The 26,057-nt window shown below is 37.7% G+C and overlaps 2 protein-coding genes across 5 annotated transcripts in view; both read left to right on the top strand.

Moving 5' to 3' along the window:
- The window catches only part of LOC115218816 (zinc finger protein 45-like), a 44,396-nt gene extending 36,053 nt beyond the window's left edge, over positions 1-8,343 (top strand). For all 4 annotated transcript variants that reach the window (XM_029788755.2, XM_036509316.1, XM_029788754.2 and 1 more), the window contains exons 2-3: positions 2,807-2,860; positions 4,447-8,343. In XM_029788755.2, coding sequence (XP_029644615.1) covers positions 4,628-7,711 — 3,084 coding nt within the window. In that variant the 5' untranslated portion in view covers positions 2,807-2,860; positions 4,447-4,627 and the 3' untranslated portion in view covers positions 7,712-8,343. The remainder of the gene's footprint in view (positions 1-2,806; positions 2,861-4,446) is intronic.
- Positions 8,344-25,526: 17,183 nt separating this feature from the next.
- LOC115218855 (zinc finger protein 2 homolog) overlaps positions 25,527-26,057 on the top strand; it is a 54,119-nt gene continuing 53,588 nt past the window's right edge. Inside the window, exon 1 of the mRNA XM_036509327.1 lies at positions 25,527-25,924. The gene's annotated coding sequence lies outside the window, so the exon portion shown is untranslated. The remainder of the gene's footprint in view (positions 25,925-26,057) is intronic.

The following is a 26,057-nucleotide window of genomic DNA, read 5'->3' as shown; positions in this document are numbered from 1 at the left end:
ATTTACTTTATGTAAACTTACATTAAAAGGCAAATCGTGGCCAGAAGCCTGAGGTGAAAATAGGATTTCTCTCCAGTCACAACCTGTAATATTTTGTGACTGAGAGGTTTGCAGGTTGATTAATATTTATAAGGTATGGATAATAAAATATTTACACGATGACAATTGGGAAATCCAGTTGCAATTATAAAACTTCGTTATTTAACTCAATTTCTTGTTAAGCCAATCAGAATCTGCCAATATTGTTTTGCTTAATCTCATTTGGAGAAGCGAATTCCTCGGCAACTGTGATTGGATTTATTTTGTCTGTCCATCCTTTGTGATACAAAATTGTAGCCACCGGAGAATTTAATCTTTCTAAACCAAAGACATGACTTTACTCATTTCACAAGAGAAAGTGGTTCGTTCAGCTGCGGCCAATGTTGCAGGAATTATCTGAAACCGTTTATATTGCCATTGGCTATTTCTTCATTCAAATAGTCTACGATATCTACCAAATGCCAGATCTCTTTCATATAGAAATTTCTAATGCTGGCTGTTGAGCCATTACAGAATTAATGTCCATGTCAGCAGATCTTTCTTTAACCATTTAGCACATCAAATTTCTCTTTAAAATATAATTCTTATCCAGCCACATTGATTTCAATTCGTCATGTGTCAGCATGTAGCTTTGAGATTTCAATGATGTGATTGCTAATTTTTAGAATAATATTGTAGGGTAGTTGTGAGAGGCTGGATCTGGCCATCTGAAGATAAAACAGGTAGATTACTGTGGCCGGATGTGGCTGGTTTAAATGTTGAAGTGTTAATAAAACTGGTTTCTGATGAAGTGTTCTCCTCATCACTAGAAGCAATGTCCCTTACCTGGACTCACCTGATCAAAGTGTTTGTTCATTGTTGTGTTTATGGTTTCAAAAGATGATAACCTCTGTCATAGTCTCTATTGTAGTCCTAAGCTATCAACAAACATGCATTTCCCCCTAGTTTCAATTTTTAAGGGTCTCTCATTTTTGCAGAAATACAGATTCCCAAGACAGAATGATATAATATGAATTTTCATTCCTTGTTTCTTTAAAAACTTGTTTAATAATAATTTCGGCTGTCCTCTGTCCATTTGTTGACCACAGTTTAACTGTTTTGCAGTGACTTTGAACATTTTCATTTGAGTCTGGTTTCATTTGATAGCCTCAAACTTTGGCAACCAAATGTGGCCACGGATTCTTGTTGATATGCAAATAACAATTCTGCCAGCCCCACCACCTTACCTTAACCTTACATATTAATGATGTTAACCTATTCATATCTCTAATATCTTCTATGACGAGTTAGATATCTGTTGTTGGGCTGAGTTTAGGACTGAAAACTGGATAATAGAATGATGTTCTGCCTACCCGTGTGGTAGGAACAGACAAATTGTCATATTCTCTCTTCAGCTGAATCTTGACCAGAATAATATATTCACTGAATATTATAGATATAATGAAGAAAAACTTCAGGATTTAAGATTAGTTTCAAATCTTATTCCACATTTACTTGTTGTTTGATATGGGACATGGAAACTTAGACTTGTTGCTCTTGAATCGGTCATTTTCCAAAATTCTGACAATCATCATTATCATTGTGGTTATCATTTAATGTAGATGTTCCCTGCTGGCATCAGTTGAACAGTAACCTGTGTGTTTCTGCATGCTATTTTTTTCAATTCTTTGCAGGAATTATTTTATATCATAAAAATTATATTTCCTCAATAAAAGATTAGTTTATATCAGAAAGGCTTAATTGATAAACTAAAATAAATAAACAATTCCCATTAGAAATACAAAATTATCAAACTAATTATCTGCTTTGTAGAACATTAGAATTGGATGAAAATTAGTCTGGGTTCATGTTGGCAACAAGTTAATCTCTCTGTAAGTTAAGCAGAAATCTTGAAGCTTGTGACTTGGAAGTAAGGGTATTTGGCTCATCATCGTAAGGCCATGAATTCATTACCCTGTGACATATTATGTCCTTGAGCAAGACACTTTATTTTCATGTTGCTCCAGTTCACTCAGCCAGAAAAAAATGTTGTATCTGTAATTCCAAGTCCAGCCTTGTCACATCTTGTGTCGTTTTGAATCTCCCTGAGAACTACACGAAGAGTACGTGTGTCTGTGGAGTTCTTGATCATTTCCACATAAATTTCATGAGCAAACTCTTCTGTTGATTGCATCAATTTGAACCCTCATCATTGTAACCAATTTAACCAGAAATCTATGTTGAGTGTGACAGAACCCCTTTCAAGGTTTTGCAAAGACAGACTTGGATGGGCATCTTTGTCTTCATCTTCATGTACACATAAAGCTGGACCCCTTCCTGTCAGGTGTCCCAGATGAACCAACTTCGCGGCAAGAGGTGCAGATGAGGGCAGCTGCATCAGACTCTCTCATGCACCAAATGTCAATTGCTAAAAAGCATTCGTGAAGTAAAATCATGTAGTAACACCAAATGGTGGTGCCCCAGCATGGCCACAGCTCGTGAGCTGAAACTAGATGAAATAAAAAAAAAAAAAAAAAAAAAAGAAATTGTTTCCTTTCACATTCATGTATTCAGCTGTTATTTCCTGCAAAAGGGCTTATATCTAAGGGTATATAAGTTGAAAAGACTAAAAACAAGGCACATACACACAATTTCAATTTGAGTGTCAGATATATTATCTGTTTTTATCTCTCTTTGTCATAATTTTTATATTTGATAAAGAAAACATTATTATTGTCTTTATATATTTATATCTATGTTTGTTTATATATGTTTTAATTAATTGCAGCATTCGTCACAGCTGGAATACAATCATGAGTGACTTGTGTTGGAGACTAGACAGGTAAGTGGTCCCCTTTTGGTGTTAGCGAGGCAAGGGAGCCTGAAGGGGGTCTATTTTGGTGAATGGTGGATAGGAATGGTTCACAGAATGGGATAAATGATTTTTCTGTGCGAAAGAGAAGCCTACAGTTTCTGGCAGAACCATGGTGGTGATTGTGGCAGTAGGGAAGTGGTGGATATAGAGATTGTGAGTAGTGAGAGAGAATTGTTATAATGGTGAAGAACGGGGAGGTGATTGAGGGAAGCAAGTGTTAGGTGGAGGGGTAACAGGGAAAATATGCACACAAGCCTGCATGCTTGTGTGTATATATGTATGTATATTTATCATCATTTTCACATTCCCATCTTTCCATACTTGCTTAGGCCAGATGGAATTCCCATGCTTTCATGGTTAAAGCAGATTTTCTATGCCTGGATGCCCTTCCTGTTGCTAACCTTCATTTTTCCAAAACTGGTTATACTTTCCTATGGTTGGACATTTCTTCATGAAAGACTGGAAACAAAGGACACCAATTGTGTGACAGTGACACTCATATACAAGTATCATTAGACGTTAACACACACACACACACACACACACACACACACACACCACACACACACACACTCACACAATGGGTCTCCGGTTTCTGCTTACTGAATCCAATCAAAGAGCTTCCAACAGGATCCAGTGAGATGGAGGATCACATCATGCTCCAATATCTGCTATGGTTGGATGCCTATAATGCCAGCTGCTTTACAATGTGGACTGGGTGCTTTTTTACTAAGTACCAGCACTGGTGAAGATTACTTTATAACTTTCAAGATGAAGGGCCTTAAGTGAGCCTTAAAGAATTAGAAGAGAAAGGGTATGATAATTCTAGGTGGGGAAGATTTGTGTGGGAGGGTAAGATAAGAGGAACATATTTATGTAGATGTGTGTGTGTGTGTGTGTGTGTATGTATGCACACACACACGAATGCATATGAATCTGCTCTGGTTGTTACCCTCGTACTAACACTTGTTATCTCCCCCTTCCTCCCCCACCACCTTCTATTTATCCACCCTCCCCAGTAAACATTCTTCTATTCATGGTGAAAGGATCTGCTTGATACCTTTAATGTCTATTTTTCCTCACGACAAAATATTTTGTTCAGCTTTTGTGTTTTTGCGATGCAGTTTTGCCAGTTTTATTCCATTTTAACCATTTCCCAAGAAAATGAAAATAAATACAATGTCAGGGGAAATATTGGTGTTGCAGGTACAGGTTCTTTGTCAAGTTGTAGAAGAAAGAATAGAAAAGCAAAAAGTTCTGATGCCATGCAAATGTTATAGAAATAATAGAAGTCAGAAACGGGTAGATTGGGGTGTTCTGTCAGGGTAGAGAAACATAGAGATGGACAGTGTCCAGAAATGTTGAATATGCTCAATAATAGTGATATTAAGGAACAGCAGAGAGAGAGAGTGTGTGTGTGTGTGTGCACTGATGTATAACCATGTGGGGGAAAGGGTCAAGAAGTGTGATCCCTCAGATTTTGGTGTTTATTTTAACCAACAATTACAGTTTTCTATTCTTCTAATATTTGTGATTCTTTCTTCCTATTTTAGATTCCAAATTGCAAACTGTGAAATAAAAACCAGTTGGAGGTATTTGAATTCTGGTAAATTATTCTTTACAAAGTTTTGAAGAAAAATAAAGCAAGGCTCAGCCAATCCAAACAGTGAAATATCTTCACTTCTTGCAGCTCAGTTTGTTGTCTTAAGCTGATGTTTCACTGCTGATGTTAACATGGAACAGTATACGGACAACAAAAGTTTGTGTTCAAAGATTTGTGGACAAGACTGTCCCCAAAGACACAATTTACAGATGCAGAAATTTTCAAACTTGATGGAGAAGCCAACATTTCCAATTGATATTTATGGCAGACCTAGTTTACCAATCACTGGCCTTCCATACGCAGTTGATAACACAGCATTTTATACCAATATGTATTTGAAAGAATTTGCCCAAAGATCTTCCTTACATTTGCCCCATCTTGTTGAAAAAGCTTTCCATTCAAATTTGTACTCCAAAGAACTTGCCCAAAGACATTCGTATTTGTCTCAAAGAATGTCCTCTGGCCTCGAGAAAACTGTGCAGAACAATGACCTATATTCTAAAGATCTTTCTCTGAGATACTCGAAATCTCAGCATCACAAATCTCGTTCCACAACAAGCAGCAAAATGCCTCAAAGTGATGCCTATCCTAAAGATTACTCTCAACGGCTTCCAACATCCAGAAGTCAAGACAGCACCAACAAAATCTACCAAAATAGCAGTTACAAAGAAGATCTGTCCAACAACTTGGAACAACATTCTTCGATATCTCCAGAAATTACTAAAGATTCATCTCAGAGCAACTATTCTAAAGAGACCATACAAAGGTACACATATCCCATATTGAAGCAAATTTCATACAAATCATCCCATCGCAGACAAAACAGGGAATATTCCCAGAGTATGAAGACCGCTAAGTTTTATTCTAACACAGAAAGCACCATTGACAATAAACATTACAACAAAGATCTCTTACATAATATCGGTAAAGACGGTATTTCTAGTAACCGGTATGACGGTAAAGATTTTTCTACTAGCAATCACCTTTATACTTCCAAGTCTCAGATAAGTCAAGCACATCAAGCCAACGACAAAAATATTTATCCCAAAGACTACAGCAACCCACCAATATCTGTTCATAGCAGCTTTGTAAGGGACAAAAATTTACCCAGCTGGTACCACTTCATGCCAAATAAACATACTCAGACATTTCAATCCAGCATTTACAATAAACAAATGGCCGACAGTTCTGATTACCAAAATGCTCCTTTGGATGTGTCAAAGAAATCAATGCTCAATAATGTTGGTTCCAATGATCTGTCATCTGAAACAGTGTACCATTCCACTCCTGTGGTGTCTTCTATTTCTAATGCAGTGGTTAAGGATAAAGAACTCGATCTGGTTTGCAATAAGAAAGAGGATTATCCTGTGGATTACCACCAAGAGCCTGTCGGTCCGGTGCTTATAGATTTGGATAAGAAATCAATTGATTTACTCAAAACTTCTACTGAGGGGGAGGAATTTCTCCAAGAATCCTTGAATCCACCAATGCAGTTGTCTCTGGAAAATAATTCCAACCATGATGAAAAACCATCTCTCAGTACCATGAACAGTTATAACGACTGTTCACTTGCAAATTCTTCATTCCTAGAAACGTCTGATCTACAAGACGATTTTAAAAAAGACAAGCCATTTCAATTGAGCCTCAACGATAATTATTCTCCCCACTTGTCAAATAGTCATGACTCTAACTTTGACTCCAAATGCAATGGTTCCGCAGCGAAAAGCTTCCAGTGTAAGATCTGCCTGAAGCAGTTTGCTCAGCGATATTACTTACAAATCCATCACCGTATACACACAGGAGAGAAGCCGTTCCACTGTGATCTCTGTCCGAAACAATTTGTACGGAAAGACTCCCTACAAATCCACAGACGCTCCCACACTGGCGAAAGACCGTTCCAGTGTGATATTTGTCTGAAACATTTTGCACAAAAACATTATTTGCTGATCCATGAAAAGACTCACAGCAATGAAAAGCCATTCAAATGTGATATATGCTTCAAACATTTTGCTCAGAGACATTACTTGCAGGTCCATCAAAAGACACACACTGGCCAGAAACATTATGAATGTGATATCTGTAAAGAACAGTTTACCCATAAAGATTACCTTCAAATTCACAGGCGTAGTCATACAGGTGAGAAACCATTTCAATGTGACATGTGTATTCAGAAGTTTTCTCGTAAAGATACGTTGGTTATCCACAGACGTATTCACACAGGTGAAAAGCCGTTCGAGTGTAACTTTTGTCACAAGATGTTTGCACAGAGAAGTAAGTTGCACATCCATAAACGGACACACATTCGCAAGAAATCGCATCAGTGCAACGTGTGTCAGAAACAGTTTGCTCAGCGCTATTATCTGCACATCCACATGCAGTCGCACTCAGACGAGAAACCATTCAAATGTAATTATTGCCAGAAGCCATTTGCACAGAAATATTACCTTCATATTCATCAACGGGTTCATACTGGAGAGAAACCATTCAGCTGTGAAGTGTGCCTGAAACGCTTCGCTCGTAGAGATACTCTTCAGGTTCACAAGCGAACGCACACAGGTGAAAAACCATTCCAATGTGAGATCTGTAACCAACTGTTTGCCCAGAAAGACAAACTTCAAATTCACAAGCGTACACACTCGGGCGAAAAGCCATTTTGTTGTGATTATTGTAGCAGGCAATTTTCACAGCGAAATACACTGCAGCTTCATCTTCGAATTCATACTGGAGAAAAGCCTTTCAAATGTGAAATCTGCCACAAGAACTTTGCTCAGCGGAATTATTTGGTGATTCACAGACGAACACACACCGGAGAGAAACCATTCCATTGCGAAAAATGTGGTCAGAAATTTGCTCGCCAAGACACCCTGCAGATCCACTTGCGTACCCACATGGGGATACACCCTGTCCCCTGCGAGATCTGTGGTAGGAAATTTATAAATATGGAGAAGCTGCAAATTCATAAAGATTCGGTTCATGATAACGGCGGCAGTGATAATGGTAATGCGAATGAGAACAATACGGAAGCGAGGGAGAAAGAACTGACCATGTTGTGTGATGTTTCTCCAAAGACTGAAGAATATGTCTTACAGGAAGGTGGAGATATTGTGTCAGCTGAGACGGCAGGGACAGAAGAAGACGCAGAGGAAGGAGACAAAGCTGAGAAACCTATCCATGAATTTCCATCAGTCACTAACTACCTGTGGCACACTATTTAATCGTGTATCCCTTCTTCACAATCACAAACTTACCTGTGATGCAGTAAATTAGCATGTGTTGTGTCCTCTCTCTCCACATTTTCTACCGCTACTATCGTGGCCTCTGCTCTTCAGAGTTGACTGATCTTGTGCTACTCCTACTCAGGCAATTCTGACTCGTTCGTCTCCCCGCCCTTTGCCCCCCCCCCCTTCCATGTCATCCCTATGGAATCCTCCCCGTGTCGTCCATGTTTTACCTACAACTGTCATCTTGCAATTTTTCAAGAGCCACATGAAGCACATTTATTTCACTGGTGTCAGTGAACCCGCGAAGGCCTTGAACACAGCCCTACCAGCTTCCTTCAGACCAAACCCCCTCTCTCCCTCACTCACACACACAAACTCTCTAACTCTCATCATAGTGACAAGCTACTTGAAGCATGGCCATCTCACTGTGTCTTCAAATACGTTCTTGTTATTGTTTTTACTAACCATCACTGATATAGGCTGGGTCAAATCTATGGTACACTGCTGTATCCTATATATATATATATATATACACACACACACAAACTCATACATGTATATATAGACATGAATATATTCGTAATTTATAATTACATACATACACATATACACATATATATGCGTGCACACATGCATAATGCAGGCATAATATATACACACATCCATGCACACATACGAAAATAAGTAAACACATATACATATATAGACAAAAACCTGCACATATCCATATATAGGCAAACATGCATACAAATACAGGCGTATACAGCCTGCACGTATACACATATAAACACTGGCAAACATGTGCATAGATACACATATACAGACTTGTTTCCTGTTTACAATAGTGTAGAAATGGCCTGGAATTTGGCTACTATTTCTAGCAGGTTGAGTCAGTGAGTAAAGGCTCCCTGTAATGTCAAATGTGGTTTTGAAACTGAGGGAAAACATGGAATATCGGCGATGCTGAACCATCCACCTTCCTGTAGTTGTTATTATTGTTGTTATTGTTTAACTCTAATTGAGCAGACATTCGATAAAAGGCGTTCCAGATATAACCATCCCTGTTAATTTTTTTGTGTATCAGGGAAAGTCCTAACACATTCTTTCTTATTTAAGATGGTAGGGTGTAATTTCAGAGAGATTTGGCTGTTATTTTTAGCATGTCAGTTGACCACATTCCCCCTGTTACCATCATGGTCATATAAGCCCACTTCTTCCACCACCTGTTTTCTTCATATTTCTGAGGAGTGACTGAACATTTGTACCCTAAATGTACCCTTCTACCAGATGTACTGCGCTAACAAATATGTATGTGAGCTACTATTACTTTAGATCTAACACAGTGTGTGTGTGTGTGTGTTTATATATATATATATATATATGGAAGTATGCACTGAAGAATATATTTTATATATATATGCATGTGTATGTATGTGTGTGTGTATGTATATACAGGGTGTCCCAAGATTAAGGCAACCAACTTTTTTCAATTTTGTCAAAGCAAAATATTGTTATATTTCAGGTTCAAGCATTGCAATGCAATGGTAAGGGAAACCCAATCCTAATACTCCCACACTTATTCAATACGACCAGCTCTGTTTTGAATCACAGTCTTAAGTCTAGGTGCGAATGCTTCACACACGGCATGTGGCTGTTCTTGCAGGAATTGAAGTCCATTCTTGGTGCAGTTTTGCCTTCAGAGTGTTGAGCGAAGCATGAGGAGTGCTCGAGACCTTCGTCTCCAAAATGAACCAGAAAAATCTAACGGGTTGTGATTGGGACTGCTTGAGGGCCATACATCCTTGCCTATGAACAACAGAGTGTTTTTCTGAATCCAGTGTTGTGGGATGGTGCTGAGTCCTGTTGGAGGCTCCAAGGTGCACTTTGGAAGTGCTTATTTGCCTATGGAAGCAGTTTAGCTTTCAGAATGTTTGCTAATGTATCGCAGGGTGTTAATTTTAATACCTGAGGATACAAAAACGAGGGGAGACCTTCCAGTGGTTGTGACAGCCACCCAAACCATAATTGACTGGATTTTGATGTTGATTTATGAGTCTACCCTCAACGGAGCCAGACACACTCCAAAGTTGGTCATTTAGGGGGTTTACTGTCTGCTCGATGCCAAATTTCTTTTCATCGGTGAACACCAGGTGGGGCAGCATGCCTTCAGTAATTTGATGCAGGATAAGACTATGACGTGGACTCATGATAGCAGATCATCTTGTAAGGGTGGGTCCTGACATCCTCCTTCAACACCAAATGCATCAATGTTCAGCCTATTTTTGCTGTGACCACCAGTTTTCCGATGGTACAATGAGGATTTTGCTGTATCTTTTCTCTAGTACTTTTGATAAACCGAGGGGTCTGCACACTTATGATTGTATTTCAGTCTATAGCCATTATGTAATTTATAAATCTGAATTTATTTAGTCTGAAACAAAAGGAAGACACACTAAGCTTTTATAATGATGGATAATTTTCATATCCTATCACATTTATTGATAGTTATTAAAGCCTGAAACTTCAGTTGCCTTAATTTTGGGACACCCTCTACATATATAAAACACATTCCATATGTGAGGCTCTGATGAAACTGTAAGGTGTTATTCAACTATAAGTCCACTGCATCATATAGTGGAAACAGCTGTAAGCTATTGAAGTTCACAAGATAATCATTTATTCCTTTGTCATCTCTGTTATATATATATATATATATATATATATATATATATATATATATATATATATATATATATATATATAATTGTTTGAGGGAATATTATTCCTAACTTACAGGGAAAAATTCAATTTAGAAATACTAAATCAAATTTCACAAAATATAATATATATATATAAAAATTAGAAAAAAACACCTTTTATCAATTCAAAATGAACAATTAAATTACACCATCTAGAAAATTATATATAATAGAAATATTACAAATAAAATAACAATAATATACCGATGATTAAGTAAATTGCAAAATAATAATAAAAACATATATATATATATGCTAATACTTTTTTGTAGAGTACATATGTATTATTTTGCAATGTTGATAGTGAGTTCGAAGTCACTGTCAGCATTCGTCCTGTAAATATTTGATGAATATGTATTCTTCTGAAGAGTATTGAATAATCTTTAAATGTTAAATTGTTTTTCTATATAACTTGACGTAAAAACAAATATTAATGCACACGCACACACACACACACACACACACATATACATACATACACATATATATAATCACCATCATCATTTAATGTCCATCTTCCATGCTGGCATGGGTTGGACAGTTTGACAGGAGCTGGCCAGCCAAAGGATTGCACCAGGTTCCAATGTCTGCTTTGGTACGGATCCTTAGAGTTATAGGCCCTTCCTAACACCAGCCACATGTTGATATATGTATATATAAATGCATGTATATGTGTATGTCTATATGTATGTATATATATATATGTGTGTGTGTTTGTCTGTGTGTGTGTGTGTGTAAATGTTAATATATATATATGTGTATGTATGTATCTCTATGTATTGTATGTATATGTATGTGTATGTATATATGTATGTGTATGTATATATGTTTGTGTGTATATATACATATATGTACATGTATATATGTATGTAAATGTATGTATATATATATGTGTGTGTGTATATATATATATATATACATGTATATGTATATATATATATGTATATATGTATGTATATATATATATGTATATATGTATGTATATGTATCTATATGTATGTATGTATATATATATATATATATATATATAAGGAGTAGACAATGACCACACACACACACACACGTACGTGTGTGTATGTGTCTTCATATCTATGTCTGTATACATGTTTATGTATATATATGTATGTATATATATATGTGTGTGTATGTATATATATATATACACGTGTGTTTAGGGTCGTGGAAGGGTCATTAAACCTGTATGCAGCCCTGTCCTTTAGATACTGCTGGTGTTGTTTAATGGTCTGGCAAGGGCCAATAAAGCAGACCACCACTGTGTCTTCTTGACATAACTATCAAAAGAGAAAGAGCCTGAAAAGATACCACAAGGCATCTTACCCAATTTTCCAACATTTCTGCCAATCCACTGCCCTGGACTGCTATCCTAATTTGTGATCTTAAAACAATCCTCAGCAGGAGTTGATTTCAGATTGTAGTTGGAACAAATCCTCCAAGGCCTTCCATCCGATGCTCAACTGGTCAGATCAATTTACTGACTTATATATATTGCAAGTGTAAGATAAACTGACAGGGCATGCTTTTCATTTTCTCAATCACACTCTTCTCCCATTTGTTATGCATCATTACACCCTTTCGCTGTTCTTTATTCTCCCAGACTGTCTTCTTCTCTCATTGTTTATCACTTGTTGTGTTTGCATTATTATAACCTCGGAAATAGACAAATGTCTTCTGTAATGGTCAAAATAAATTTTCAGGTGATTAGTCTAGAGTAACACATGGATGTAAATAGAAAAGTTATGTGTATATTTTTCGTATCAACTGATATAGTATGAATTTTTACTTTTTTATTAAAAAAATATGTGGAGTATCCCGAATGCTTTGGAAGGAGCTTTAGGAAAACTTAAGTAACTAACAAAACTGAAGAAATAATGTAAGAAGAGAGGATAAAATGGAGTTTTTAAAATATAATTATTCTGATTTTTGTTGTTAATTTAATTAATATAGATTGATTGATCCAGAGTATAATTATTACCTGTAACATCTGCTGAATAAAAAAAGAAATAGCACAGATTTACTCTTATTGTGCAAAATATCAATAAAGTTTATTTTGTATCAGTTGGTGATATAAAATATAAAAATTATATGACTTAGTAAAATCATATGTATATTAAATTTTACATGTTATAGTATGTGTATATGTGTTTGTGTGTGCACATATATATATATATATATATGAATGATATATTCTATATAGGTGATTATATGTATTATTCTAACCCTCTAACCCATGCTAACATGTAGACTAGGTATTAAATAATGCTGATGATTATATGTGTGTGAACAGAACAGACACTTGATAAATTCTATAAGTTATTGGCTTTTGAACAGTTTTGACTTTTTTGGGTCCCAAATTGGTCTTCTTTATTTTTTCTTTAATTTTTTATTTTATGTAGGATTGAGTCCATTATTATAAATATTGTTACTGATTTGCAAGACTCTTTTGTTTCATTATTTCAACTTTATATCAGTATTTTGTAAATTTAAAATATTGCTGCCACATATAATGTCGCATGTGTAAGTCAGTGAACCTTCATTTGACTTTCTGAAGTTTCATATAATTTATGAAATGAACTTCCTACACTCTACATATGTCTTTGTTAGCTCACATTTGTCAAAGAACATTTTCTCAAAAACACATAGGTAACGTCCATCTCACAGGACTATTAAGGTAAAAATCTGTTCTTGGTCTCGGGCAATTTAGATGAATTTACATAATGAGAGTTATTTAGAAAGAACTTTCTGCTGTGACAGCATTTACACCATATAAGTTGGTGGTTTCCAGGTTAATTATTCTTGTCATGAAATGTTTGGAAATTTTTAGTAAATAATGAAAAAATAAGTTCTATATTTTTAATAATGAAACACAAGAAAATATTTGGACCCAGAAAAGTCAGCAGTTCCAACCAATGCATTTAATACTAATAGGCATAGGGCTATGCACAAAATTAGGAAAGTAATATATATGTGTGTGTGTATACATATATGTACATAAGTGTGTGTGTATGTATATATATTGAAAGTATTAGTATTGTTTCACTTTCTGAAAATGTTCAGTTGCTGGTATTTTGGCATTTTTAAAAATGAAAATGTAATGTGTTACAAATTCCTATATATTTATATACATGAAGATAATTAGAATTGAAAACACTGTGACTAAGTAAAAGTTTATTCACTTTTTTTTACATCTTTCCTCAATTCATTGCCTCTTTTCTTTATTCTCCCACACTGTTTTTTTCTCTCAGTTTCTCCTTTTCTTCTTTATCTTTTAACCTAGCCTCACTCCTTGCAGTAGAGGAAAGGATGTGTAGCTAATTTCTTTTTTAGTTAGTAGTAAAAGAGAAAGTGACAAATATGTAAGATCCAACACAACAACTTACATGTAAACTCCCTTGACCTTCATCAGTGATCTAGTAATACATTAAGAGGTTATGGGACTCTTGTTTTATGCATATACATTTGTATCCGTGTTTGTAAACATTTGTTTTGGAATTAGTCTTTTGACAGATGTATATATGAGTCTATATATGTGGCATGTGTATGGGTCTGTATTTGGATTTATGTATGCCGTGTAATCTGTTGACCTCACACATTGTTAGATTTTTCTCACTTTCTCTCTCATCAATTCTCTTAATCCCCCCCCCCCATCCATCCTCTCAGACTCTTCTTTTTTCATTGTCCCCTACTCATTCTTCACCTTCATGGCTGTACATTATAGACATTGTCAATTCGTTTCCGGTGACACACACACATTTATCTAGAGATTATTGTTAGTCTCTCTCTCTGAAGACTGGCTCTTTGGATTCTCTTGTTTTGTAGTCGAGTCTCATAGAGTTAAGACAAAAACTGTTTTTATTATATTTAAAACCAGAATATGAAAAAGTCACCGTAAACAAGAGATGTCAACCATCTCAGCTGGCCCCTGGATATACACAAGCTTAACCCTTTCGTTACTGTATTTCTGTTGAGATGCTCTGTGTTTCTTTCAATTACTTTAAATATAACAAAGAATTAAGTAAAATAACTTCGTGATCATTCAGCTAGTGTTAGGAACATAAATTGTGACTAAGGTTTGGTGGAAGATTTTAATTCAAAACTTATGAAAACAAGACATTTGTACTCAGAGCCAGAGCCGTTTTCAGCCGGGTTAAATGCATCTTTCTATAATCATATAGAAATAGACACACATGCATTACCAATAGATTTTAATGTTTGTCTGTCTCTGTCCTTCTTTCTCTCTTTATGTGTGTCTGAGTGTGTGTAAATATACATATATATATATATATATATATATATATATATTATATATATATATATTGTGTATTGTTATCTTTGTTGACAGACTTCTGATCTGTTCCAGTGAGTTAGCTCCTTATCAAAGGATGAAAACAGATCATAGATCTTCCACCAACAAAGATAGTAATAAATTGCATTGACTCTATTAACTAGTATTGAGTCCTTTTACTCATTTTATTGTCTCTATTATTCTAACAACCAATCATATCTTAACACACACACACATACATTCAGATTGTGTATATTGTTATAAACTGTAAATCTCCACACTCCTCAACCTACAAATGTTAATGTAGGTTTAGTTTGAAAGGCTTTTTTTTGAACTCTAGTACTGCTGGTTCAATCCTTACTGGCAGCAGCTGCTGTTACTGATTTCATCTCTCTGGTGTCTGTTAGTGAGATGAAGCTGAGTTGTTGTAGAAACTTTCCCCTGAGTTAGTCCATCACCCTGGCTAAACAAAAGCACAAGCAAACAGTTGGCATCCCATCACGGGACTGGCTTGTAATGATATAACTATATAAACTGTTGTTTTTAGTCCTGACTCATCACAGATCTTCATTGTAAATGGAATTAAATTAATTTTTTTTAAAGATTTTTCTTAGCACTGCTGTGTTGTCTGAAGACTGAATATTTGGATTCACTCAGTGTCATTTATCCTGGCAATAACATCTGTTAATTCTTTCTCCATTTCCTTCCTTTCTTGACGAGGTCTTCTCTTAACGACAGGTAGACCTCAAGGGAGGCAGAGGTAAGAATATGTAAAATAATTTTTTTTTTTTAAATTTAATGTCGGAATCTGTAAAAGTCTGAGGTGAATAAATAAAAGAGTGAGAAAAAATAATCAACAGAACATCATCGTTAAAGAGAATGAATTTTAACAAAAATCAAACTGGAAAAAAAAAACCAAAAAAAAACCTTAAATAAATGACGAATAAAATAAAATAAAAAATAATTAAGAACTAAATCTATAAACATTGGAAGTGAATGTAAAGAGGAACCGAAAACTGTTTGATGTAAAACTTGTATTGATCCTCAACTGATTGTTGCAAATAAATCTCTTGTTCCGCTCTTTGGTTTCATTGTTACAGCTGGTCGTGTTTGCTGTCAAACTACATCATTATGGATTTGTTGTTATTTACCCCGAGTCAACTTTGATCAATAGGGCTGCATTGAGGGGTCCTAGGCACTTAAAAGATTTGGTGCCCGCAACCCAATATATATGTAACTCAAAATATAAACAATAATAAACCATAACATGAATTTTTATTTTTCGTAATGAAACGAAACTAAAAATAAGATAGAAAATAATGTTCATTTTTGAATAATTTTATTTCATTTATATTTTAAATGGTTTTTAATTGCCATCTGATCAGATCTGCACTACGGTACCATGAACACTTCAAAATTATATTTCCAATCATAGAAACCATTTTGAATATTATTTTAGCAAGTTTAAAATGATTTCTTTTTTGTTCTAAATCATTTTCCTGTGGTGCCCCGCTTCCCTCGATGCCCCCCAGCGCTGTTGATCCAAGATGTGTAGTTCCAGCCATGACCATTCTGTCTCCTTTTCAGATACAGAGTATCAAAGATGTGCTCTTCATTTTCATAAGCCTGTAGTGTGTGATAGGAAGTTCATTTGGCTGTTATTACCTATTGGTCAGGTTTTCTGAATGTTTTTGAATCCAATGGGAGACTGGAGATCAAGGAGAAGCTTGCTGATGCACCTCACATAGAAATAAAATAACTGGTGCACCTTATCATCATCATTTAACATCCGCTTTCCATGCTGGCATGGGTTGGACGGTTTGACTGAGGGCTGGCAAGCCAGGAGGCTGCATCAGGCTCCAATCTGATCAGGCAATGTTTCTACAGCTGGATACCCTTCCTAATGCCAACCACTCCAAGAGTGTAGTGGGTGCTTTTTATGTACCACCGGCATGGGGGCCAATCAGGTGGTACTGGAATCAACCACAATGGAAAGGTGCTTTTCATGTGCCATTCGCACAGGACCAGTCAGGCAGCACTGGCATTGACCACGCTTGAATGGTGCTTTTTACATGCCTGAGTTTATATTACTAAAAGGTGAAATAAACAGCTGAGATGCTTTGCCCCACGCAAAAACTGCAGGTGCTACTCAGAGGGTTTTGTCATAGATCTTAGTAGGAGGAGAAAAGGCAACACCCACGGCCCTTTACAGGAACTCTGAGACTGGTAGGAGAAAAGAGGAAGGGTTTTTAGACTGGACATCTGGACAGAATACTTGCAGCAGAGTGGACTCTGCTAAAGGCACCCCTCTGGCCAGATTATGCTGTTAAATCAAACTATCAGATTAAGTAACCCTTATATGAACAGAAACTGTCCATCCAATGGGTTTCTGTGCAATTTCTTTGAGGTTTTGGTAAACCTGAGACTGTAGTAGAGGACATCTGCCCAAGGTACCCATGGTGCGGGACTCTAGTCAAAATCCTGGAGTTGTAATGTTTCTAGCCATGCTAGTACATTTGGGCAAAATGGAAATCATGTAGCTGCTCCATGTGGCCATAATTGTAATGTGGGTTGAAATATTGGTTTCACATTTTGGCACAAGGCCAGCAATTTCAGAGGAGGGCGTAAATCAATTGCATCAACCTCAGTGCTCAAATGATACTTATTTTATCGATCGAGAAAGGAAAAAAGGCAAAGTTGACCTCAACAGAATTTGAACTCGGAATTTAAGGACAGACGAAATGCTGCTAAATACTTTACCCACCACGCTAACAACTGCCAGCTCACCACCTTATAAGAGTGGGTTGAAATATAAAACTATGGAGCTCTACCATAACGGGACAGTGAGGTAAAAATTGAAACCCATGTAGCCATGGCCAAACCAAAACCATCTGGCTGTGAAGTGGTCCATGTTTCTATGAGGGATACAGATGGAATAATGACAGTATTAATAACCCATCTTCCCCGGATAATAAAGCAATTCTCTTGTCAATGTTAGTCTGCATAGAACTGGTGGAGTTTCAATCGGTTAGGGTAGAGTTTGTGGTACTGTTGGATGAGATGTACCTCAACACATGATGTCAATGTTAGTCTGCATAGAACTGGTGGAGTTTCAATCGGTTAGGGTAGAGTTTGTGGTACTGTTGGATGAGATGTACCTCAACACATGATGTCAATGTTAGTCTGCATAGAACTGGTGGAGTTTCAATCGGTTAGGGTAGAGTTTGTGGTACTGTTGGATGAGATGTACCTCAACACATGATGTCAATGTTAGTCTGCATAGAACTGGTGGAGTTTCAATCGGTTAGGGTAGAGTTTGTGGTACTGTTGGATGAGATGTACCTCAACACATGATGTCAATGTTACTGCATTAAATCCCACACAACATGTGCTTATTACTGTACGATCACTTTTTACACCAAACAACATCTCCTCACCATCACACGCATCACCCTAGACAATCAGTTAATTCACGGATGAGTTTATCATTAAAATAAGGTTGTCTTTTCCTCTTTCATAATTATTGTTTTAAAACCCTTTTGTTACCGTATTTCTGTTGAAATACATTGATTAATTTTAATTAATATTGAAAATAAAGAGTTTAATAAAATAACTTGGTCGTTATTAAGCTGGCATTGAGAACATAAATTAACCTAAAATTTGGATGAAAGATTTTAATTTAGATCTCGTTAACCTTTCTGTTACCATATTTCTGTTGAACTGCTTTAATTTCAATTAATTTTGAAAATAATGAATAATTAGTAAAATAATTTGGTCATTATTAAGCTGGTATTGAACATGGAATCTGGATGGATGAAGGGTTTTGACTGGAATCACTAAAACAGAAAGTTTGTATCATCAAACGAAGTGTCGTTACATACAGGTAAGCAATAAAAGAGTTTATTCTCAAACTGACTGAAATAGTGATGGCATCATTGACTAATAAATACCAGTAAATATTCTTTTTAAATATGTTAATTTGAATTTCTACAAGTGTACAATATTATATATCAACTTGATAATTCTCTCGTCCACACTTCAGCCAGTGCAATGAAGTCAGTCAGTGTTAATATATGTTTCTTTATTGTCCACAAGGGGCTAAACAGAGAGGGGACAAACAAGGACAGACAAACGGATTAAGTCGATTGCATTGACCCCAGTGCGTAACAGGTACTTAATTTATCGACCCCCGAAAGGATGAAAGGCAAAGTCGACCTCGGTGGAATTTGAACTCAGAACGTAAAGACAGACGAAATACGGTTACGCATTTCGCCCGGCGTGCTAACGGTTCCGCCAGCTCGCTGCCTTTGTTAATATCATCATCATTTAGCATCTGCTTCCCACATTGGTACGGGTTAGACTGTTTGACTGGAACTGGTAAGCTGGAGAACTGCCCCAGGATCCAGTCTGAATATCAGATAATAATATTTTTTTTTTTTTTCATCAACATCAAAATAAAAATCAAATGGAAATTGTAGTTGTGATACCCAAGCCGGTGGCACATAAAAAGCACCATCCGAACGTGGCCGAAGCCAGCGCCACCTGACTGGTGTCTGTGTCGGTGACACGTAAAAAGCACCAACCAATTGTGGCCGTTTGCCAGCCTCATCTGGCCCCTGTGCCGGTGACATGTAAAAAGCACCCACTACATTCATGGAGTGGTTGGCATTAGGAAGGGCATCCAGATGTAGAAACACTGCCAGATCAGACTGGAGCCTCTTGCAGCCTCCTGGCTTCCCAGACCCTGGTCAAACTGTCCAACCCATGCTAGCATGGAAAACGGACGTTAGATGATGATGATCCACATTGCACCAAGCTCTGCTGTCGGCTTTGGCACAGTTTCTATGGTTGGAAGCCATTCCTGATGGCAGCCACTTGACAGAGTGTGGATTGGGTGCTTTTTATGTGGCACCAGCACTAGTGAGGTCACCAAGCAACTTGCAAGACAAAGACCCCTCAACTGAGATGGGAAGAGTGGTATTGAGGGATAGAAAAGGTGTCTTGCTTTACAAGGGAAACTTGGCTTCCTCAGGTGGAGAGAGAAAGATGAAAGAGAAGATGTGACAGGAAGAAGGAGGGCAACAGGGGCCAGTCACCCAAGTTACAGTAAAGTATGTGTGTGTTATATTTTTACAAGTAATGGGATGACAAAGGCTTCAAAGTTTCAGCTTTGGCTGAAATTTCAAAAAGGTGTCTGTCACTCTTCTACTTTTAAAAGTGTAATAAACACACACTCTACCAAAAATATTGAGTAACTCTTCAGTATAATTCTAAATTGTCATTATTAAAGCTCAATATAAATAAGTACATATCATATTTGAGGGGTTCTGAAAAATTCCTGGTTTTTAGTAAAAGAAAATACAAACAGATCAGTTGATAATGATTTTATTCAACATATTCCCCTCTCAGGTTCACACATTTATTGCAGTGGTCCTTCAGTTTTTCTGAGCCCTGTAAAAGAACTCAGAAGGTTGGGCTTCCAGCCACACCTCTCATGATACCCTTAAATTCAGGAACTTTTCAGCGCTCTTTCGTATATATATATGTGTGTGTATGTAGCACGTAAAAGCCAACTACACTTGGAGTGGTTGGCTTTAGGAAGGGCATCCAGGTGTAGAAACTCTGCCAGATCAAGACTAGAGCCTGGTGCAGCCATCTGGTTTGTCAGCCCTCAGTCATACGCCCAACCCATGCTAGCATGGAAAGCAGACATTAAACGATGATGATGATGATTATATATATATATATATGTAAAACTGGTGCTCCAGCATTGCTGTAGCTCAAGATGAAACTAGTTAAAGAGTTTACACACACACACACACATGCATAATCCAAGTAAAATTGCAGTTATCTATACGTACAGACATGTCCTTTGCAGGAGCCGGTTGCACATAAAATGCACTCATGCTCAGTTCTACATAGTGTGCACTTGTAACAGTGCTATGTAAATGCACCTGTGCTGGTGACATGTAAAAAGCACCCAGTGCACTCTGTTAAGCAGCTGGTGTTAGGAAGGGCATCCGACTGTTGAAATTATGCCAAAACAGACAATTGGAATCTCCTTGGCTGACCAGCTCCTATCAAAATGTCCAACCCATGCCAGCATGGAAAATGAATGTTAAACAATGATGATGATGATAATGATATATATATATATCTATACATATAAATTTGACACGGGCGATTCTTTCTTGTCTTGGGATTCACGGTCAAACGGCTGGGTGGAACTGCATGAAAAATTACACAGATGTGTAGAATGATCTGGTGGTGTTGCTGGGCTTTGTATTTTTTCACAGCTTCCATGGTTACTGAGATAATCTACTATAATAATACTCTTGTGTTTATGAATGAGAAAGGATGGGGTGATAAATGAATAAGAAAGGAAGGGGTGATGTCATATTTTTTCATAGCTCCCATGGTTACTGAGATAATCTACTACAATAATACTCTTGTATATATATATATATAATATATATATATATAAAGTTAATCCAAACAAGAAAGCACAAAAAAACACAACAACGCGAGGACGTGGAACAAATATAGTATTATTGGATGCTCAGGAAAGAAGGAGGGTTTAACGTTTCGAGTGGAGCTCTTCGTCAGAAAGATTCAGAGAAGGGAAGACAGAGGAAAAAAATCGCCAACGGTACACACGTGGTCACATATGTATATATATTTCTGTGAGGTTGGCAGAAACGGCTGTAAGGAACTGATTTTTTGCTCTTTTCTGTAATATTAACTCACATGTGTGTAACATATACTTACTGTATGTGTATGTTTTCTTCTAATACTTTCTAATGCTTTAGAATAATCCTCTCCATTTTCTTATTTGCTACATATATGTGTATATATATATATACATACATTCATATATTACAAATAGAATCTATAAGCGGAACAGTGCAAATATGCAAGACTTTTCTCAAGTTTCAAATGCGACATAGTTTTCATTATCTACATTCCAACAATGGAGCGTTGTGTCTTTGTTAGAAATCAACTCTTTCCTTAAAGGAGGAATTTAAATAATGAAAAGCAGAGGAGAACCACACACACACACACACACACATGCATGCACAGACAAACTTTAGATTATTTCTATCCATAATACATCTTCAACTTGACTTTATATTTATTTCTAAATGTGTATTGTCAGATTGAAGCAAATTGTGAAGATTATATTGTGGTATTGCTGCAAGAACTGAATATATTATAAAGAAAATTTACCATCTTTGGTGGGTGTACAATATTCTTCTAGCATGATCCTGTATGTGTGTGTGTGTGTGTTTATGTGTGCGTGTGTGAAGGGTGTGGGTTGATGGGTGGCTGTATGTGTATGTACATACAGAAGATGTGTGTGTGTGTGTGTTATTGTTAAAGACGCATACTTATGAATGTGGAAATATGTGTATGTATGCTGCGGAAATGTGTGTGAAAAATATGTATACAAAATGCACACATGTTTGTAGGTAGAAAGAGGTGTGTGTAGGATATGAGAGTTTAATGGGAGGTATGTGTCTACGTGTGTGGAAGTAGTATGATTGTCAGTTGGTAGAAAGTGGTGTGTGTTGGAATACATGTATCTGTGTGGAAAATGTAGACATATGCCTGTTGGAGGAAGAAGGGTCGCGTGGTTGTTGGTAGATACCATGTTTGTGTGTGTATGTATGTATGTATATAACTGTGTGTGTGTGTGTTTATATATGTATATGTGTGCGCATGTACTTTGGTAGACCTGACTGTGTAAATGTGCAGAGACGTGGCTGACATGTTGATGGAGGGGGGGGACGTTGAATGTAACGGGATAGAAAGTGTGAGAGGGGGAAGAGTAGGGGGTGGAGGGAGAGAAAGAGTGAGTGTATGGAGAATGAGAGAGGTAGGATGAATATTGAGTAAGTGGTTGTGAGAAAGGAGTGAAAGAGAGGGTAAGAGAGAGAGGGAGCAGGTTGAATAAAATAGGGGAGAGAGGAGAGGGAGAAGACGAATAGAGCTAGCGGTATGATAGAGAGGGAGAAAGAGAAGAGGGAGATGGAGAAGGGAAAAAGAAAGGAGGGTGGGGATTAAGTAGAGAGGGAAAGGTAGTAACTATGAGAGAAAGTAAAGGGAAGAGGTGAAGAAGGGAGGGAAAGAAATAGAGTAAACGTGTTAGATGCAAGGTGGCGAAATAAGAAGGGGGAAAGTAAAAGGAGACAAAAAGAGGAGGAAGAGTAAAAAACGAGGGAGGGGGGAGGACAATAAGTCTCTCTCTCTCTCTCTCTCACACACATTCTTACTCTCCCGATCTCTCCTTTTAATTTCTTTATGGCAACCCCTCCTCCCATCTCATCTCCCTCCTTTTCTCTGTTTTCTCTTATCCTCTTCCTCTCATTAGATCTATAGTAAAGAAGAAAAGAGGAAGATAGAGACGGAGAGGAAAAGGAAGAGAAAGTAAAGCGAAAGAGTGTAGGGAATGTGTGAGTAGTAGTAAGAGGCTAAAAAAGGAGTAAGTACGTCACGACAACTGATGAGAGAGAAAGGAAAAGAAAAAGGAAAAGAAAGTAAAGAGAATCAAAATCCAAGAGGGCGGAGTCAGAGTGAGAGTAGTAGTGAAAGGGATATAGAAATAGAGGAAAAAGAGGAAGAACTTATAGAGAGTAGGAGGAGGAAAAGCAAACAGCGTGTAATGTTAGCAGACGGTAACGTCTTATATATAGAGAGAGGAGTGGAAGGAGGATAGATGAGTGAGGACAAGGAAAAGGGATTATGAGGAAGAGGAAGAGAATCAAAGAAGGTAGGAGGAAGTGGGGAAAAAGAGGAGAGGGAAAGAAAGTGTAAAAGGGAAACCGTTTTCGGCGGGGGTGGGTGGGTGGGAGGAGAGAATTAGAGAGGTAGTGATGGAGAGAGGAGAGGGGAGAGGAAAATAGTGAGAAGGAAGAGAGGTGCTAAGAGAAGGAGGAAAAATTATTGGGAGGAGGAAGAGGAAAATCGGAAATGGAAAGAGAAAGAAGAAAAGGAGAGCAAGAAGGAAATGAAGAGTAAAGAAAGAAAAGGGTAAGAGAAAAAAGGCGAAAAGAAAAGATGAAGAAAACGAAAGTAGGGAGCAGAAGGGTTAGAGGAATGAAACCCCACCACTACCCCCTTGGAGAAAAGTAGAGAGTATGAGAGAGAGTGAATTTAGAAATACGGGGAAAAGAGTAAAATGAAGAGGAAGAATATAGGAGAGAAATGAAGAAGCAGAAAGAGAGAAGGTGATATAGTGAGGAAGGAAGAGAAAGGAGAAATGAATGGAAATAGAGAGTGAGAAAGCGAGGAGGTTGAACGATAGTGAGAAAAAGGAAGAGGAAAAAGAGAAAGAAGAGAAGAGAATGCAGAGAGAGAGAGAGAGAGTGCGTATGTGTACGTGTTTGTGACGAAGAGGGTGAGAAAGAGGAAGATGTAGAAAAGAAAGAAAGAAAATAGAACTTAAAGATAGAGAGGTGTCTGAATGAGAGTAAAAGGAAAAGGGAATAAGAAAGAGGAAAAGCGTGAGAGAAGGTGGGAGGGAGAGAGAGAGAGAGTAGAAGAAATAAATGAAAAGTGTAAGAGATAGAAAGAGGGAGGTAGTGGTGGTAGTGAGAGGTTTTAAACAGGAAGAGAGAAGTGAATGGAGGGAGGTGGAAAGGAAAGATGGAGGGTGAATATCTATTTACGCCCGACTTTAGTTTGTTTGTAATGCTTAGCTTGTGTGTTTCTATGTTTATTCTCATCCACGGTATAACTGCTTCAGTTTGTCTGCCTTCGTTTGACGATGATAGTGTTGTTGTTGTTGTTGCTGCTGCTGCCCCAGACATGAGCAATCGCTCACCAAACTTCTCCACCATCCTCCCCCCACCACCAGTTTCACCTCATCTGGGCCATCATCGCTGCTGCTGCCTCTGTTGCCGAGCAAGCAGCCTCCACCTCTACCGTACATACCTCACACCTTCACTCTCCTCTCTCTCTCTCACACTACATCCCCTCTCTCCACCTCTATTACTTTGTCTCTATCTATCTATCTATCTATCTATCTATCTACCTGTCAGTCGTCCCTCTCCTCCTCCTCCTCCTCTTCTATAGCATGCACACATGCACATACACACACATGTATAGTTTTTTTTTAGCCCCAGGTCACCCCGATCCAGTAAGTCTATGATCAAAGCTATTCCAACCACGACCATCCCGTCATTTTTTCTTTGGTGGGAGGGCAATTGGAACTATACATTATCTAATATGTCCATTCTTGGTTAAGGCAATGGGGTAGGGGTTGATTGAGGGAGATTTGGCTGCAGTTTCTAACAGGTCGGTCGACCACGTAGAGGCTCTTTTGGTTCGATTTATGTACATCTGTGTGTGTGTGTGTATATATACATATATATATACATATATATATACACATATATATAGCTTCGACTTCCATACAGATCTCTCCCTCCCCTCTTTATCTCTCTATTATCTGACTTCCTCTCCTCCACATACCTACACCCCCTCACCACCACTACGTGTCTATCTTTCTCTATCTCTCCCTTCCTCTCTTTATCTCTCTCTTATCTAACTTTCTCTTCTTCACATTCCTCCCCGTTCCTTCACCGTCTCTACTTCTTTCTATCTCTCTCTCTATCTCCCCCTTCCCCTCTTTATTATCTAACTTTCTCCTATTCACCTTCCTCCCCCTTCTTTTACGGTCTCTATCTATCTATATGTCTATCTACTTCTCTGTCTGTTTGTCTGTCTCTCTCCATCTCTAACTATTACTCTGTCTCTATCTGCCTATCTACCGTCTCCTCCTCCTCCTCCTGCTTCTTCATCGCCTCCGCCGCCGTCGTCTCCGCCGCCGCCGCCGCCAGGTTTATCTTAAGATCTCCAGAGAAGACGTACAAAGCACTTTAGAGATGGAAGACGGACACACAGCAGCCGTCTGTGGAGATGTATGAGAGTGTGTGAGTGTGTGTGTGTCTGCTGTCTGTGAGAGAGAGAGAGAGAGAGAGTGTGTGTGGAGATGACATGGAGACTTGCTGAGAATTGCTCCTGAATAAGCTGGCCGACCTCGGAGTGCTGTGTGAGTAGAGTGGTGGGGTGGCCTTGTCAGTGAAAGGTGCCAAGTTGGAGGCGGGGAACCACCAGGGACACTTCTGTTTTAGAGACGTGTGGGTAAGCAAGCTTTTCCACTTAGTATAATGTGTGTGCTGTGGATGTGTGTGGCGGGGCTCTGTATGTGTGTGTCACAGTGTGTGGTGCTGCAAGTGTGAGTGTATGTGTCACTGTGTTTATGAGTGTGTGTCTG

The sequence above is a fragment of the Octopus sinensis genome, linkage group LG14 (assembly GCF_006345805.1).
Source record: "Octopus sinensis linkage group LG14, ASM634580v1, whole genome shotgun sequence".
Lineage (NCBI taxonomy): Eukaryota > Metazoa > Mollusca > Cephalopoda > Octopoda > Octopodidae > Octopus > Octopus sinensis.
The sequence above is the reverse complement of the archived record's forward strand: the minus strand, read 5'-3'. Positions and strand labels throughout refer to the sequence as shown.